Genomic DNA, 19,523 nt, shown 5'->3' on the forward strand with positions numbered 1-19,523 from the left:
TGAACAAATTTAAAATCTAATATATAAAATTCTCGTCTTTTTATACTAAAATTGAACGTCACGTAAGGTTTAACACGAACAATTTGACACCCATGAACCATTGCACCTACCCCTTTCTTTTAAATTATGTTTCTTCTTATTTTCACCATGTTTGTATCAAAAGGATTATACACGTATAGTATTGTAAACATGTAAGAAATATATTTTTCAAATCTGTAAATATTGTTGACAAAATGTAAGAGATGACACAACAAATCGACCACCCTTTACCTACATAAGTCTACACCTAAGTTTCAGACTATTTATCTAAGTTTTTTTAACGAATTTCAAAAATGCAATTGAAAATCCAAAATACTCACTTATCTCCTCAGTATGTGTACACACTTCACTTTACGCGCACGCACACACACCCGCACCCGCGCGGTACGTCTACGGCTGGCTGGCCGACCGGCACACGACTGGCAAACGGAACGGCGCCGGTAGACGGCGCGCGCACCCGTCAATAGTCACACACACTAACACACACATACACTCCCTACGGCAATGTTTGTCTCTGTTATTGTTTATGTTCCGCAATGTGTTAGTTCCGCAAACTTTTCGCATAAAGTCCAATAAGAGAGAAAGTAAATAAGGTGTGCGATATTTTAATTTTGTAAGCAGGGTGATATGTGGTTGTGTTTGAGTTATTATGATGAGGATGGTATGCAGGATTTTGTAAAAATACTTTCGTTGAAAAAAAAAATTATAAAGCAATGCAATCATGCATGGTTCTCAGAGTACAGAAAAATCATTGTTCTAAATCAAATGTTCTGAACAATTATTCGTGTTTATTTTTTTACACAGACATGACAAGACCTACACACAATACTAGTATAAATCAAAATTTTAATTTTAGGTTTGATTTTGTATCCACCGAGTTACCTTACACTTTTTTAGCAGTATAACACATTATTACCGAATCTATATTTGTGTATAGATTGTACTCACATGCAAGATCCAAATCCAAAGGCTATAGTTCAAACGTATTCCTTTATAGTTCTGTCACCTATGGTTAAAATGAACACTTAAGTCTGATTACAATTTATATCACATCCTAGGACGCTAGTTTTTAACCTAGAGCTGTTTCCACATTACTTCAGGCTAGTCCTAGAGGTCACGGCATTATCAGGTACAAAATCTATTGGTGATTGGTGGGAATTGAACCCGATACCTCGGCCTCCAAAGTCCTGTGCTCTACCACCAAGCCAGCTCACTCCCACGTCGTTTGTGAAATTACTTAGTTTCAAATAATTAAGATCACACGGAACATTATATTTGTAAACTGCTATTTGAGGTATTAAAACCTGCTAAAGCAAAGCACATTCAGAAAACTTAACCAGAAACATGAAATAAAATAGTTAATTTACACCAACGAACATTTACCAAACATAAAAGAAGCATTGAATGATCCACACTTACGTTCATAAATTTAGAATTGAATATACCAGCAGTATCCAAAGTCAATGTTAATCTTTAATCACCCAATCTAATCTAAAATCGATGCAAAACTAAACATCTCAACTAATAGCATACAGATAAAACATAATCCTAGCAGGATCTACAAAATAAACAAAACAGCTGATTCAATAATTATTTTCTAGTATGTTCATTTAACAATTTTAAAAATAGGTTAATTTTCAGTAAATCGTGTAACTTATGCCATTTTCAACCAGAAACTTTCAAATTATAAACTAGTTATTGAACCCTTAAAATGAAATACGTGTTTTAAATCGAGTTTTTCGAGGACTTGTCGGATTGTAGAGAAAAGTAAATTCGCTGTTGAGGTGATGGATCTTCCGATGTCCCCAGAAAGAAGCAAAGTTTTATCTGGTAAATATATCTTTTTTACAACTTCGTTTATTTAAGGTACTACTTTATGGAATCCTGGTATATTTAACACACCGTAATACACATACCATGTCATATAGGCTAATGATATTTTATAAATAATTAAAATAAAGATTATAACTTTTCGTGGATCGGCCAATGGCACCACGAACGACGGAACCGAGAACCGGGGCAACGATGTCGTGAGTTCGTTCCTAGTGCACTAACAATTGACCAGTCAATTCTTGTATTGTACCATACAGCACATAGTGTACTGTAGCTTGAACTTGAACCCTGTTTTTCTTGATTAATTCGACGCACTGGCCCATTGGATTGGCAAATGCTATGTTAAAATATACCTTTAACCTTAACAAAGGAAGAAATCTAGTTTTTAAGTAATATTAAATATGTATGCCTGAATAATTAATTACCGGTATGGGTCTTTACAAGTAGTAGTTTTTGTATCTACATGTACGAAATGGTATCAAAGTCTATAGGCATTTTAATACATTATTCGTTCGAACAAACTGTTATTCGGGTAAAACGCTACTGTTGTACGGGAATCCATATTGCACCCAGCTATTAAAGGCAACCTACGAACTTGGGTTCAATTAAAAACACTGTACGGCCGTGGCCTTTAATTATAAACCTGTTTCTGTGTGGCCTTAGTAAATTGTTGCCAAGTTTTTGGCAAACTTCCTGTTTACTTATGTTGGGGAAAATGTAAATTGTGTACATACCAACTTACAGTGAACAGTATTAATTTGGATAAATGTTTAAACTGTTGTTATTATAGTCTTTCTATTCACATTTCGTACAATGTTGATTAATAAGTGTCACACATCTTTCTTAACCTTTTCGCTATAATACTAGATGGTTTATAATAAATTAGAGATAATTTGAGTTGCCAGAATAGTTTAAAAATAAATAAATAATGAAAAACGAATTATTGACAACTATACGACTCACAGGTAACCTAAACGTTACCGTTTTATGATCTACAATAAGGCATTGTGATTATAAATTCATAGTAAATCATGTTTTATACCACATCAGCGCAGTCAAAAGTTCTCAAACATGAACATGCATTAAAATAGGCTAGACTTTACAATGAGACATTGTACTTTCGTTATCCGAAACCTATGACATTGGCAAATCGAAGCATATTTAGACTTTATGTTTGTCTAATTTAATTGTTTTTACATAGACTATGCAACGTCTTCACTCATTTAGGATGAGTCACGAATATTAGAAAAGAAACTGTATGGGTTATACAAATAAACAAATGACGTCACTTTATTTAAATGCGGCTGTCAAAATACGTCCGAACCAGATGATACGGCTAAAGACATTCAGGCCAGTGACGTAATTTATTTACCTTTATATTTACCGTTTCTGTTCTCATATATTAGTCGTTTAAAGGTGAATGTTATTCACTTTTGTTCCCTCGTTGAATGGTACTAGCTACTTATTGATCATTGATGTACCTTGATGTGGGTACAATGTGGGTTCAAGGTTATTCCGTTGAACGAATAAATAAACGGTATCAGCAACCGGACGCATACTTTCTCCCATTCGCGGTGGGAGTTACTAGCATTTTTATGGATGGAGTTACTATAACCGTACCATTTTGTTGAGAACTAAAAGGCTTATAACATACTAAATGTTTATCAAAATATTTCAAGCTGGTTTTTAAAATAAGATTTTTCTGTTATTTTATGGGTTTTATAAGAAAATCAACATTAAAAATCAAAATTTCCAAAAAAAAGAAAAAACCTGGAGCTACCATGGATTAGTACCTACATACATAATTTAATCAAAATCAGACCACAGGTATGGTGTGTATCTCTGTAGGTTTAAGGTACACACAGAACATCACTTTGAAAACCACTTATTTTGGGTTCAGAAGGACCCAAAACAGACATTTCCACAAAAAACTATATAACTCGAAAATTTCGACGGAAAAAACCTTCTCCATATACTATGTATATGGGGGGGGGAATTAAAAATGCAGGGTGTACCCTATAAATGCACATAGTGTGGAGTGGTGGCATCTGTCCATGCTCAATGTTGGTTCACATGTCTTTCCCATGGGGTTGCTCAAGGGATCTTCCCCTTTGAACTGACATCCCCGGGGATAATTTTATCGCCTCCCCCCACCAAGGTGCCCCAGGCTTACTTTTCAATCAATTCAACGCCTCTATCAGTAGCACTGTAATTAACCGTTTCCCCCGTTACAACCCTATGTGTTTTTGGAATACATTAAAGAGCAGTTCGTACAACTTTAGCATTCGTGAAGGGATTTTTAAATAATCGTTGATACATTTAGCGTTGTGAAATTTGTTTTTTCTTTTGTTAAATACCAAACGAACAAAAATTTGGTAGGAATATTCTACTAATATTATAGGTGAGTAAGTTGGGATGTATGGATGGATGGATGGATGTTTTTGTTACAAGTAAATGTGGGAAATACTAAACCGACAGGGTTGAAAATTGGTATGATAGCTTACATTCCCGATTAACATATAGACATATTCTTATCTCAAAAATCCTTTCCGGCTCTGCCCCAGTGGCTCATTTCCCATGTTAACCTTATGAGTATTCATATAAAAAAAAAAAAACTAGTGTAATTTGTTATGGTCCTTATAATTCTTAACAAAATAGTGCAACCCCCTATTGCTGTAACAATTACGGATTGCTTATTGCAACTTTTGTGATTTTCCCTTATAAAATATTAGCGAATTGTCCTAAAAGGAAGTTGCTATTACCGTAGGTGGCACGGTAAGACCTAGGCCCGGGGCCGATTTATTTTTTTTTTATTTTTATGTCCCCAGTAAAAGCTTATGTAAATCTTAAAAGCTGATTTACACTAGCGAGTTCGAGTTGTAATTTATACCCCCGCCACAGCAAACCTACAGACAAAGAGAAATTCCATTTGCCTGGTTGAAGTGTCACTACAAATTATTTTTATAAGATAGCATATTATTTATTTCGTATTTAAGAAACATCAATTGAACTAGTACGTATGGTTGCTGCTACAGGGAATGTAATTAATTTTTTGTGAAATGTTGATAGTCTAGTGTGAAATAGATAAATTTTCAAAATTTGATCAAAATATTTTCATAAACAAGCAAACAACAACAAGTTTACTTATTCTTTACAAGAATAACAAGGGATATTAAATGTTGGTACTTTTTTAAAAATTAAATTATATATTAAATTATTTGTTTTTTAAGCTCTACAAAATATTTTGGAAATGAACTACTAAAGTTTATGTTTTAGGATAAAAAAAAATAGAAAACCCAATTTTTATCCCTTAAGCCGATCACGCTAGTTCGCGAACTCCTTTGAATAAATTTAGGTTCACACGTTTATAACGAAGACAAGATTTTATTTTGATCGAGATTTTTTCGAGACGAGATTATGAAAAAACTGTTAAAAACGCCTGTAGAAAGTCAATGCAATGTGCAATACAGGAACAGGCTGTTGTTGCGTTTTTTTGCGAAGGCGTTCTTATTTAATTTACTCTTTATATTTACTATTGCTTTTTTATATATTTTTCAACTTTACATCGCAAATGATGAGAAGTTTTGTTAAGAGTAAGCAGTTTGAGACATGTTTTACTAACTGTAAACTTTCAAAAGCAAGTCATTTCAAAATGATTCTAAAAATAACCCAAGACTGAAAATTATTAATTAATAGGTACTTAACTAGTAAAGATTTCTGTTTTAGAATTTTTTTTCAAATTCGAACTCCTTACTGTTATCACCATGTTTCCTTCGCGTAAGAGTTATTTTTAATATGATAGGCCAAATTAATATTTGTTTTTTATCCTGATATTGATGTTTGTTAATCAAATATTATAAATATTTTTGCCTATTATTGTCATTTTTGTATTCATCCAGTCATCTTTCATAAATCAGTAGGTATTTAAACGTTGCAAAATCAGATTAAAATGTCAAACGTGCATTTCCCGTTATAGAAGGGAAATCCGGTCTCGAAATCTTATGAGGAATAGAAAAACCCGTCTCGTCTCGAACTAAAAAGCCAATCTCGTCGCTAAGCGAATTCAATCAAAATCGGGCCATTTTTGTCTTAGTCATGATTTCAATCCGATGGTGTTTTTGGCCTCTGGGGGCCTGAAAACGAAAAGGTAAATCGGTCCGGGGTCTAGGTCTTACCAATATACGGAAATGGCTTATACCCTAAATGTAAAGTTTGCTTTTTAAAGGGTCCAGAATTAACTTTTTGATGGTTAAAGTGGATGAAAACTACGTTTAGTACAATGCGAAATAAATCTACTTTTTTCATTATGCTGGTGCAATAGTAGGTTTACACGTTTGTGCTAAATGTCATAAAATGGGATAGTTTTTTACTCGAGTTTGGTAAATTTAACGTGATTGATATACACAGTATCCAAATCCAGACCAACACCATTCGATTTTGATACATGGTATCCCGTATGGATTGCACTTATGATGGATGGTATGGACTATTCAAAATTAACGGGTGCGGGTGCACGAAATTTATCTACTACTAGAACACTAGTAGATGTAAATTATAAGCCAATCGCAGGTCTCAGGTAAGAGACACAACTCTCGGCTTTTCAAATAAAGATATAAATTGATCAAATCCTACAGAGAAGCCTTCAATTAAGGAGTCTGTAAGGATAGTAGCTAGTCATATTCCAACTACTCAAAACTCCCTGCGAGTATCAACTGACACAGAGGACTCATACTAAACTACCGCGGCTTTAAAACGCAATATTGTCCTTTTTTCACAATTAATAAATGGTAGTCTTTCTTTTAGGTAAAGTTTGATTTGTTTTTGTACCTTAATATTATTAATAAACAATTAAACTTAAATGGATTAAGATGTATTTTGTTTCACTGACATCTAGCGGTGAATAGACGAACTCGCCGCACTTTGGGTGGTGGCATCTAGCGGTGATTAGGCGAACTGTTGTGCTCCCCGGACTTTATATCTACACGTGTAGATATAAAGTCAATGCTTTTAGGGAATTTTCCACAGGAAATAAGCTATTACAATAGGCCTCATGGTAAGATCTGGGCTCGGGACCGATTTACTTTTTCGTTTTGAGGTCCCCAGACGTCAAAAATACCAATCGTTCAAATTCACGGCCCGTTGGCCGTACACCGTTGATAACTCGAGCAAAAATGATCCGATTTTGATGAAATTTGTCACAAACGTGTAAACCTACGTTTATTCAAACTAGTTCGCAAACCGGCATGATCGGGCAATGGGAACGGGGGCTTATGGTAGGGTTTATGGGGTACAAATTGTTTTTTCATGTTTGATCTTAAAAACATAAAATTCTCAATTTAATTCTGAACCGTAGAGCTTAAAAACAAATAGTTTAGTATACGGAAGCATTGTTGTATGCCTGATGGTGACGGAGAAAATTCCTAAAAGTGTAAATATAATTCCCACGTTATGTTAATGGATAATAATAAAACTGTTGTAGTTTTCTTGCTTATGGATATATTTTGATTGAATATTACAAATTTCTTTATTTCATACTAAACTAATTAACATACAGTGTTAATAAAAACACACCTTGTTACCTTCTCTGTAGAATCAAACATAAGTCCTCGTTCAAATTTATGTTATAGGAAATTAATGTTACAATCTTTGAGTGGAAATCTACCAGACAAATGGCAATTCGCTTAGTCTGCAGGTTTGCTGTGGCGGGTGTAACATAGATGATCCCACCGCTTACTCATGATAAATGTTGATGGTGAGCTTATGGGAGAAAGTATGTGTCAGATTGCTGATACCATTTACTACATTTATGACAACCGCTAATTTGAACCAACCAGCAACAAATGCTGTGGTACACAATGAGAACTTTACTTTTTTCCATGGTTTAGGTGCAGTGGTAGAACATTATGGCTATGGTAGATTTGGAATACCATAGCATAGCGTATGAATTAAAAGAACCAAATTTTCTTAAATCGTGTCCTCTCCCATAACTGCAATAAGCCTTTTATACTTATAGGCCTATGCCAACCCAGTACGAAAGACGGATACTCTGCTAGTACTGTATTTAACAGTTTTACTATTTTGTAAGTAATTAATTTTATGGACAAGAAATATGTTTAAGATCATTGCTTGGAACTATTTAAGATTTGTTACTTAAAAGTGGTGAAATAATTGGACAATTGTTTATTTAAATATACTATTCCTTATGTTAGCTTTGCACAACCGAACTGTAAGTTAAATAGTTTATTACCATGCTTCGTTCACTGCTGAAATTAATCTGTTAAAATGCAAGAACACTGTTTTGGAGGGAGTTTTTTACATCGGTTTAAGTTCATTGTTCAAATTATAGCTGAAATGTTTTTTTCTTTTGTTAACCACGTAATAAGATTGCAATTTCAATACAGACTCGGCATGGGAAAATAAAGAAACAGGCCAACACGTTTTATAGTTTAAAACATGTTTTAAACATTTACAATTGCTCATTTTTATTTACTCGTTTTGTCATGATCTCATTGAACGAATTTTCTACCAAAACGTAATCTAAAACAACTTAGAAAAATCAACGATTTTATTAGTACGTTTTCAACTACATTAATCGCCACAATACATTAAAAAAGGTTTTTATTTTTGGCAACTGTCCAAATCCTAGTCCTACAGTAACATCCTACGACTTTTGTCAAAACAAAGTCTTTGTGGTTGCAAGTTTTACCCGTGTTTTCCGAGGAACCGAAAATTTACAATTCAAAGACGAAAACATTCCCGAGGTGTTTTCATTCGGGAAAGAATGGAAATTCGTTCCCAATCTGCTTAGGGGCGACCCCGCGTTATCTTGGGGTCATAAATTGTTGCTCCTACCTGTCCGTTGCCATGGCAACCACCCTGTCTCCCAACGGCGCACCGGATATCGCGAGTACGGATCTGTATCCGGTCCAGCACCGCTGTTCCAATTGCGGTCACCCCCCCCCCGCAATCAAAACATTGGGGTTGTTCACACTCTTGAGCCTAATTGTGACTAATTTTGAAATTTGTACCCCTTTTGATCTTGATTAGCTGTTTTGTGGTTGGGTGATTAAGGGGTTGTTATTCGATAGCATTGCAGTTTTTTGATGCTTGTGATATGTGTGAACAGAGGTTGTAATTATTAATTTAATTATAGTGTTTGCCTTCAAATATGGAGGTTGCTGTTTGATTACAAGCAGAGATGTAATTATTCATTCATTAGGCAATTGATTTGATTCTATGTAACAAAAGATTGGTTAACATGATCATTACTTACATAAATACATAAACAAATTCTAATGCCTTTTTTAGAACAAAAATAAAGTCTTAAGAGGTAAAGTACGGTAATTCAACAGAAATTAAAAATCATATGAAAATTCATTTTAAAGAGAAATAATTAGCAAATACTATATACAAAAAAATCTAAAGCTCACCACAAATGCTAATTTCAAATTTATTTATACACTTGTTAAATTCTGAGATACTGCTTCATAATATCATTGACGTTATATCTACACTATCTTCTTTATAGATATAAAGTCAATGATATTAAAGCGTAGAGAAAACTAACGTTTCTTCTTTGGATAATTAGTCTATACGTCTGCAAAGATGATTTTAATACTACCAGAAGCATCAACAGTGCACACTGTACATGGGATCTTTAAAATAATTAAATTGATTGACAAAAAATATAAACCATAATAATAAACTAAATACAGTTCAGTATTCAGTCAGTAAAATAATCTTACTAATATTATAAATGTGAAAGTTTGTGTGTTTGTTTGTTTGTTTGTTTGTTTGAAGGTCAATCACGCATAAACCACTGGATGGATTGGGCTGAAATTTGGCATGATGATAGCTCACATTCCCGATTAACATATAGGCATATTCTTATCTCAAAAATCCCTTCGGGCTCCGCCCCAGTGGCTCTGTAGTTCCCCATGTTAACCTTATGAGTATTCATATTTAAAGGGAATTAAAGAATTTAGTCAGCTGTTTCAACTAAAAAGTTGGTTCTATGATATACAAAAGCATTAAAAAGTTATACGATTTACCAACAGGGTGCAGCACTATATTTTCTTTTGCATTTATGAAAACAGCTAATTTGAACTAAGCAGCAACAAACAACTGTGATACGCAATGAGAACTGTCAAAGTAGGATTGTTTACAGTTAGTTACTTATTAATTTGTAATACTTTTTTTTCTTTATTGTTTAGTTGAAGAAGTAGAACATTATGGCTATGGTAGATGTGTAATACCATAGTATACCGTCAATTTAAAGAAGCAAGTTTTATCAAACTTTGTCCTCCCCCATTGCAAACGCAAAGCTTGAGTTTACTGTAACTGCAATATGCAATTTAAACTTATATGCCAACCCCGTACGAAGGACGGGTACTCTGCTAGTTAATTAATAAGAAGGAAAAGGGCATTGATGATAGACATAACTAAATTTCTCGCTTATTATTCTGTTAATCTAAGTTTTTAAAATGCAATCTTACTCAAGAAATTTGTACTGTTACATAATATATAACAATTTTCATTTATTGAATAACCTTTTTATAGTTTAAAAAGTGTCTAAATATTTTGTAACACAATTTTGTACATATTCATCAGCACTACTAGCAATTTCAACATATCAGGGAACGAACTGGTCTAGTGGTTAGAACGTGGGACTTCGGTTCCCGGGTTCTAATCCTGCCAAATCACCAATGGATTTTATCTAAGTGATAGTGCAGAAGTAATGTGAAAAACAATCCCAGGCTTGTGCCTAGCGTCCTAGGCAAAAAAAAAGCTTTGACTATCATAACTTTTGTGGTACAAGTTTACAAATTATTCGCTGCATTTTATCCATTCCTTGTACACCGAAACTGCCAATATTACTTACACCTTCAGTTCAGTAAGTGAAAAGGAAAAGTTTTGAACTACAAAAGCAAAATCTCCCCTTCTTTGCTAACAATAGAGCACTTTTCCATTGTGAGTCTACCTAAAGTATTAGATACACTTACACCTTTTCACTGGTTACTTGCACTTTTAGTCTTGTGATGGGGTTTTCAATATTTGGGTATTCTTGCTTCTTTTTTGTTTACGAGTGAGTACCGTGAACTTTAAATTAATTTAAGATGTTTTATTTCAATCAGTTAAATTGTCTAGAATCTTAAAAAGTTAATTTTCAAATTTAGGGCTCCCCCTTGTATTTATGCTAAGAACTGATGGATAGGTATATAAATGATATTCATTGATTATTTTTTGTTGCAGACATTGAGCGATCAATTCAGAATGCCCTGGCGTTATTCAACACTAAAGATCTTGATTTGGGAATCGACCAACCCTACGTCATCGATGACCCCATAGTCTCCCTCCATGTAAGACAATACCCATAATATGTACCCATAATACCCATAATATGTACCCATAATATCCATAATATGTACCCATAATATGTAATATAGGAATAAAATACTGTGTTAAATAGCCTCTACAATTTTACAGAGAACTGAAATTATTAAACTATTGATTTGTTTATCTTTCTTTTAAATTCCAAGAAAAAATCAGTTTAGCAAGTATGTGAATGGTATGTGGTGTGTTTGCCTAAATCTGTTAAACCGATAGCCAAAAGTTTGTGATTTAAAGACAAAATTATAGGAACAACAATTATTAATTGAATACTAATTTGTTGTTTATGTGTTTACGATTTTAAAATCTTCTGTATCTATTAGTTAATGACTTACAAAGTTGTTTTAGTATTTCCAAAATTATTTACACCCAAAAAGAAAAATACAGTAAATTAAAATTCCAATGTTAACATTGTTGTAGTCATCATTATGATGTTAAACAATGCCATTCATAAAAAATTATTGCTTAATTTGTAATTTATAGGACCCAAAAAATGAGGATCCGGAAAAACACCTTGAAACTTCAAATTCTCGTAAATCAAAAGAAGTTAAAAATATGTACACGCCAAGGAGTCACTTGAATCAAGATGAAAACCAACAGTTTTACGATGCTCTTCCCTTCACTGATACCAAAATGTCGAAGGAGTCTATTGATCGTTGTTTTCTACAAGATCCGGTTAAAAGCACATTTGAAGAGATGCAAAGAGTTTTAAATACGAAAACTGAAAAGTTTTCTCCACGGATTCAATCGGCGAATCAACAATTCTCTCAATCCCCTCAACAGATGTCTTCATCCCCAAAACATGTTGAACCGTCGCCGGAAGAGATACTGAACATTTTTAGTCAAGATCTAGGAATAAATTACAGTCCCAATGTAACGCCTCGAGTCATTTACCAAAACATCAATACAAACGAAAACGCAAAACCAAAAGAAATGAAGAGGGACAAAAAACCAAAACAGTTAAAACTAAAAGAAAAGAAAGTAGAAACAGGAAAAAGAAAATCGGCCAAGCAAGAAATTACGCATACGGACAATAAAATGAAAGAATTAATGAATATCTATGGATGTGGGGACAAGATGAAGAAACTAAAATCCGATTCAACTATTGGCTCAAAGTCAATGAGTAAAATTGTATCAAGAAAACAATCTAGTGTCAATAAAATTTTGAGCAAAGCAAGTAGTGTAGCTATGTCGAGAAAATCAAAAATCAAATACAAAATCACAAATGATTTAGACATGAATTTCAGTGAGGGGGATTCAGTACCAATAGAGAAATCGAGTAGACTAAGTACAAAAAGAAAGAATAAACAGAAAATTAACAGTGTAAAACCAATAAAAAACCCAAGTTTGAAAAGAAAATTTGCAAATAAACAAATTGATGAGGAAAATTTGAAACCGAGCAAAAATCTGTCTTCTTACAGGAATAAAAGTTATGAAACTCAGAAGAATAATGTTAAGACCTATAAGGACAGTCAAAATGGTCTATTGAAAAACAAGAACCTAAAACATTCTTATCATAATCCAAGGGACAACATAAACAGTCATAAAACTTTGAATGTTAACGATGTAGAGGTTAGCAAAAAGGAAGACTTTACCATCCTCCATGCGATTCCAGATGCAATTGAATTTGTAGCTAAAACTTCTGATCTCCCTTCAGAAACACAAGGTGAAAAACAAAGCACATCATTGAACAAACCATCAAAAATTGCTGATGTGGGAAAAGATCAAAATATAACAAAAAAAGTATCAGAAGAAAAAAATCTAAACAAACCAGTTACACTGAAGAACGATGTTCACCAAAGTTACAAATCAGAATACAACGATATGAGTGATTACGGAAACGAACTGGAACACCCGAACCAGTTCCATTACACTCTTCCGACCCACTCTTCCAAATCTAAAGAGGTGGACAGGTTTCTAAACGGCCATTATCAACACACTTATCTTCCTTTCGTCATCGGTCAGTCAACGAACAAGAGTCACAACCTCTGGGTAAATATTCAAGAGGCGTTGTCACTGATCAAAAACAACATCCCGCAAACTATTGAGATCCAAAATCTATGCAAAGAGAGCGATAAGGATAGCGAACGGCCGTTGACAGTTTTGTCCAAGTTTTCGACGAAAAGTAAAAAGCCGCATCAGTGTCCGGCTTTGATGCATGACGGTCTTTATGATATTCCGGAGACGAGTCGGGAAACGGAAGATGGCGCTAGGTGGGAAGACCATCCGGATTGCGTCCAGGCTAACTTGGATCCGAACTTTTGTCGACCCAGATGTTCTTGTGTTCCCCAGGGAACTCTCAGCTACAAGAAAGTGCTGCAGCAGATCTTCCTGGGGGAAGACGCGACGGAGGGACCGACTGACCCAGTGGATCAAGGAGAGTCGTACACTGGTGAGCTGAGGAAAGCCCTCATCGCGTTCACCCAGGAGTTTGAAGATTTAAACAAGTGAGTGAATGTTCTCAGTTACTGTATTGTTTGGAGGAGTGATTGCAGTTAGCCTGTTCAACATTGATATGATTACTAAACCTTAGTGTAGTAATCTACAACACAAGAAACAAAGCTTGTTGTGTTTTATGAATAGAACAAAAAAAGTCAACAGCTGACAGAGAGCTAGGCAGATTAATAGGGAACCTCCCCATTTTCAGGTCTCAGGTAAAATTTAGGTTTTCAGTGCTCGTAGAAACTTTCTCAATTTACTTCCTTTACATTTTGCATTTTGCTCTAAAGGTTTGGGCTATAGCCATCAATCCGCAGTCCCTACTGGGGAATTTGGTTGTTTTCGAAACCCTAGGAAATAAACCTATAGTTTAATATCGATCCCAGAAGCCCACAACTACAGTCCCTCAAAGGATATCTACCACAAACCGATTCAAAACACAAATAAACACCTTCTTGGTAACCTAAACTCAAAACTGAATAATAACATCTTACGATATGAGCTTGTACTTAATCTGTCTGGTGACAAACGGTCTGTTGATGTTTAAATACCACCATATGCTAGGATTAGGATTCAAATAATAATTTGTGATCGAATGTTTCAGCAAGTATGACAGGTTACTATCAGATCCTGAGTCTTCAAAAGAAGAACTGCAACGACTGGAGGCGTATCTGGAAACTAAAGAGGAGGAGATCAGAAAAATAATAGCAAGGATTAATGAGGTTGGGTTTTTAAATCAATTAAGAATACTAATGTTAATTTGTTGGATCATTTCTAAAAAATTAGGTTTTTGTATAAATTATTCAGGATGATCTAGTGTTGTAAAAGCAAGTGTTTTTACGTTGGTTTCAGCTTCACTCTGAAACTATATTTTGTTCAAAGTTAACAACACATTACCGGTACATATCTTCACAGCGTAACTTCTGCTGGTTCATAATTCAACTTGATTAGTCTCATAAATCATAAAGCAAGATTCAAATGATAGGGACACATTGTAAAATTGATTTATAGGGTGGAACAACTGTGGACTTAATGATGAAGCACCTCCCTAAATTTGAGAACAGTAATTTATTTGTATCCCCCTTATCTTTTTGTGATATCCATTATTATTATATCTTGCTATTGTATTAACAAGCAGTTTTCGATCAATAATATTTATCCAAATATTCTTTAGGTCTAGCTAATGTTTAATTGTTTAATTACATGTACATTCTCGAATTGATAATCTACATACAGAACATTTCCTGTGGATTGAAATTGAATTCAGATAAATTTCCTATCTAAATTTTGTTAATTCATTTGTCATTCAGGACATATTACACACTAAGTCAATTGTTGTGAAATAAGCAGTTTTGTAAGTTCATTTAGGTGAACAAAATAAATCAATAAATTTCTTTGAGATTAATTTAATAATATAAATAAGTTTGAGTGAGTTGAAAATTAGTTAAAGTGAAGCCACTTTGTAGACAACTAATTATATCAATATTGTATTGTTATCCATAGGTGAAGGAACTGGGGGAGAAATCTAGGGCAGAGTATGGGAGAGGCGCTAGTCTGGAAGCGTACCGAAGCACTACGTCAGTGCAGCTGCGGCAGACATTACGCAGAGTGCAGCAGTTCAAAGAAGACATCCGCAGCAAGCCTACCACTCGTAACTGGAGCAGAACCTCTTGTGTCAAGAGTTTGTATTAAAATTATACAACTCACGTCTGTTTATTTCTAGTTAGGGTTGAATTAGTACATAGCTCAGTGTTAGTGTCTTGGGAAGGGAGCGAGCTGGTCTAGTGGTTAGAGCGCGGGACTTCGGTCCAAGAGGTCCAGGGTTACAATCCCGCCAAATCACCAATGGATTTTATCTAAGTGATAATGCCGCAACCCCTAGGTCTAGCCTGAAGTAATGTGCAAAACCATCCCGGGCTCGTGCCTAGCGTCCTAGGACAAAAAAATATAAAACAGTGTCAAGCTGGTCTTGTGGTAAAGTGTGGAACTTTGTTTAACAAAGATACCAAAGGTTCAAATCTTGCCCAGCAATGGAATTTATACAAATGATATTGCCGCAACACCTAGATCAATTCTGGGCTAGGACCTAGAGGAATATTTTTTTTTTTTAAGTGTCTTGGACGGATTAATATAAATTTAAGAGTGAAAATTTAAAAACGTACGTTTCCATGTCCCTGGCCTTTTATTTTGTAGATACTGGATTTGTAGTTTATTATTATGTGTTTTAATATTTTTTGGGACGGGGGCAACATGTTACACACATTTATTTGGGTTTAAATAGGTTCTAGGTATTTTTTCCGTATTTTTAAAGTCTCAAAATTCACGACCATGACGTGTCCCTAGGGTACATTTTCCAACTTTCACGCTGTTTTTAGACTAATTATTCATGCCGAAATATATAAAGCCATATTTTTATGTCATCAATGGTTATTAAACTTACAAAAAAGGAGCATATTACAATTTTATTGTCATTGCAAACAGACTACCATGACAAAATAAGTCTGTCCCTCGATTTGGCGTCACGACCATTTGGGAAAAATTTTTAACTTTGGAGCACGACAGTGGCAAGCCTGGTGTCGATGGAGTCAGTTTGTTTTAGAGACTAGTTCGGGGTGTAAGTCAGGATTATAGTGCCAGTCGTTTCGAGTTGAAAGGAGGAATTACAAGATTAATAAAGGAAAGATTGTGTTTTTTGTAATTTTGGTGTGTCCATGACCGTACATAGTCATTCGATGAAGTAGACATGGTGTTAATTTTTGTTTATAAGATATTTCAATTGCTAGATTAACCTAGAAGTCCACTTTGTATCCTCGAACATGAGGTGCAGGGCTACCGCCAGAACAGAGCCAAATAACACATAATTTCACGACCAAAGTTTCACGACCATCGCGGGTTTTTTCACGACCAATCCAGGCTTATGGATTATAGTGTGTTTGGTCGTGACAATAACTTTAATATAATTGCAAATTGAACAGTTTAGTTCAATTGAAACACATAGTTTTATTATAACTAACAGTATAATTGAAGGATTGTTTAGAAAGATTTAGATTATTCCAGACAATTCACGACCGTACCGCTTGTCCCTGACCATCACGTTTATGATTTCTATCATACAAATTTCAAAAATTAAAATATCGTTATATTTCAATGTTTTATACACAAAAGAAGCACACCTCTATACAAACATAACGATTTTTCGGGTCTCAGGTAAGTTTTTTCGGAGTTATACAAACTTAAAAAGATTTTATCGGCTTTTTTTTCAATTTTTTGAGTTTTTTGATTTTTTTCTAGAAAGACCAAATATACCAAAAGCTCAGTGACCTTTTTATTGTATAATGGTCATAAAAGTAAATTAGTTTATAGCAAAACATAGTTATAAAAATAATATTAACTATTTTTAATATTCATTTAAACGTCCGTTATGGTCGTGACAGGATTTTGTGTTTTTCCACTAAAGATGCTCTTTAAAAAAAAAACTACCAAAGATATTGCGTCACCATGGACATTTTATGAAACTTCAAATGTTAATGAAATAAAAAAAATAATAAAAGTTTTGAAAAAAGGGGAAAAAAATTTGCAAAGTGCTTTTCCTGAAAACGTACGTTTTTAAATTTTCACTCTTAACATTATTAGGCTAGTTCAAGACTGGGTGGCTTGCACTAGATCTTGTCGCTATGGTCACAAATAATAAATTAAGGGAAACTGGAAGTAAATTTAGATGAATAAATCAGCTGATGAAAAAAGAGCTTTAAAGATGGTGATTTTTTACATCAGCTGTTACACAATTTTTAGTTTCTATTGGGAATGACAGGAATTTTCATTGCTTTCCAAAAGTTGATTTTTTCCGGCACATGTTCAAGATTCATTTTTTAAATTCACAACTGAGGTGAAATCGAGTACCCTAAAATGTGTTTATGTTTTGTCAAGATGTATTTTTCTTGAAAATGGCTTTTTTGCCTCCAAGAAATAAGTAAGGGGCTTACCTCAGACGAAACATTCAAAATGTCAATATTCAAGTTTATTAATAATTTAACAATGATATATATTTACAAAATATTCTTATCACTTAATTAGTGTAGAGGTTTTATATTTTACATCTGCACAACACAATGATAACAAATATTTTTATACACGACCTTCAAAGGCTTCTAAGTAACTAAATAGTATGTTAAACAGATTTTATGATACCAATTAGTAGAAGTACTGATACTAAGAAGATTTGTTTGTATTTTTAACTAACATTTTGTAATTAAAATCTGACATTGCCTAAAAAGTTTAGTGGTAGAGGATATTCAGACAATTTAAACCTACAATTATTTGATGAAATCCCTGTATTTTAACCCAAAAATGAGTGAAGAATGAGTGTAGGATGAGTGGCGCGATCTTGTTGTCTTGTTAGTGACCAACGCCGACATGTTCCTTAGACACAGCTGTTAATTAATAGCCCATAGCTAATGGCAACTAAGGGACCTACAGTTTATAGTGGAATCTGAACCACAATTTTTCCTTGTAACAAATTGGTCTAATTATCAGGATAGTACTGCGGATAGTCGTAGTACTCACTAGTGCAGACGTTAATCCACACCAGGGAGCACCTCATCCACAGTGCATTCCTATAAATATCCACAATTCGTGACCTCCTAGTAGCTGGATTACAGGACGACGCCACCTGTCTTTATTTTAAGGGGTAGTAAATAAATGAGTCAACATAAACGGTTTGGTAATTTAGCATTAACTAGAATCATTAAATTTAAGAGGTGCATGTACTACAACTCGCACTCAGAGCTGAAACAACAGACGGTCCCATAAACAAGTTTCCCCGGTACTTTGTGGTTGTGTTTAAATTTAAAGATAATAGCTAAGCAACCCAATTTTCGTGGTTATTTCATACTTCCCGAAATAAAAAAAGCCTCTTTAAATGAAGTCAAACTGTTTTTTTTACAAAAAAATATTGACATACCGCTATGGGTACTACAAAAATACACTGAGAATAGATAAAATAGTAATTTACAAACAATAAAATTGATAATATAAAATAAGTTATATTAATGGGCGGAAGGTTTCACAACATACGTCAATGCTTAATTACATTCACTAGCTGAAGACTAATACTGTTAGGTTTTCTATAAAAAGCTGGTATCACAACTTTAAGCATGCAATAAGGAATGTGTATGATTTTAAAAACCTATTTGTAATTTTAAAATTAAAATTTAACTCAAGGCTCCGCTCTAACTCTTCTATGAGGTAAAATAATATGTAAAGTAATGAGTCTTCTCCTTTGGTAGGTTATGAAATATGAATATTATTTATTATTAGTAGATTGAAAATTTTAAACACATTTCTTATCTTTTATGAAGTTTTAAACTGAATATAACTTATGTTTTAAATTTCAGTACCTTGTGACAATGTATTCTAACACTTTATTGCGCAATCTTTAATATTGTGTAAATACTTAAAGATCTACATTAAGTTTCATCATTGCACATTTACAGATTTTGATATGGTTGAAGAGCGAAGCCTTACTTAAACTGCTTGTTTTTCAAAAGAGCATTTTCACAATTTGAAACTAGTTGATGAGATTTATTTGCTTACAGTACTAAAATGACAAAGTGATGTGACAACGTGTGAAAAGGCTGATATAAACACTATAAATATGATATTGATATTGTTTAAGACACACAACAGTCAGAACACTCTCAATATTTTGTATAATACAGTAGAGTCTCGATAACCTAATCTTTGGCTATTGGACGTTTCCTTTTGACCGTCAAGTACCAATGTGTGCTAGGTGTAGTGTGAAAGTTTTTGATGGTTAAATATAG

The 19,523-nt window shown here is 33.9% G+C and overlaps 1 protein-coding gene across 1 annotated transcript; it reads left to right on the plus strand.

Moving 5' to 3' along the window:
* Positions 1-1,653: 1,653 nt before the first annotated feature.
* LOC128993125 (uncharacterized) lies at positions 1,654-15,408 on the plus strand. Its single transcript, XM_054416884.1, has 6 exons — positions 1,654-1,869; positions 11,125-11,231; positions 11,746-11,960; positions 12,789-13,709; positions 14,306-14,423; positions 15,205-15,408. The coding sequence occupies exons 1-6, from the start codon at positions 1,827-1,829 to the stop codon at positions 15,391-15,393; spliced, it is 1,593 nt and encodes a 530-aa protein (XP_054272859.1). The 5' UTR covers positions 1,654-1,826; the 3' UTR covers positions 15,394-15,408.
* Positions 15,409-19,523: the final 4,115 nt, after the last annotated feature.

The sequence above is a fragment of the Macrosteles quadrilineatus genome, unplaced genomic scaffold (genome assembly GCF_028750875.1).
Source record: "Macrosteles quadrilineatus isolate MER2022 unplaced genomic scaffold, UCM_ALF_1.0 Scaffold_4__1_contigs__length_99947679, whole genome shotgun sequence".
In the NCBI taxonomy this organism is placed as follows: Eukaryota; Metazoa; Arthropoda; class Insecta; order Hemiptera; family Cicadellidae; genus Macrosteles; species Macrosteles quadrilineatus.

What these genes read in the sequence shown, in the direction of transcription:
- LOC128993125 (XM_054416884.1), top strand. Translation starts at nt 1,827, where the DNA reads ATGGATCTTCCGATGTCCCCAGAAAGAAGCAAAGTTTTATCTG. An exon ending in AAAAGCACATTTGAAGAGAT is followed by an intron (nt 11,961 to 12,788) that starts GCAAAGAGTTTT and finishes TCATAATCCAAG; the next exon opens with GGACAACATAAACAGTCATA. An exon ending in TAATAGCAAGGATTAATGAG is followed by an intron (nt 14,424 to 15,204) that starts GTTGGGTTTTTA and finishes TGTTATCCATAG; the next exon opens with GTGAAGGAACTGGGGGAGAA.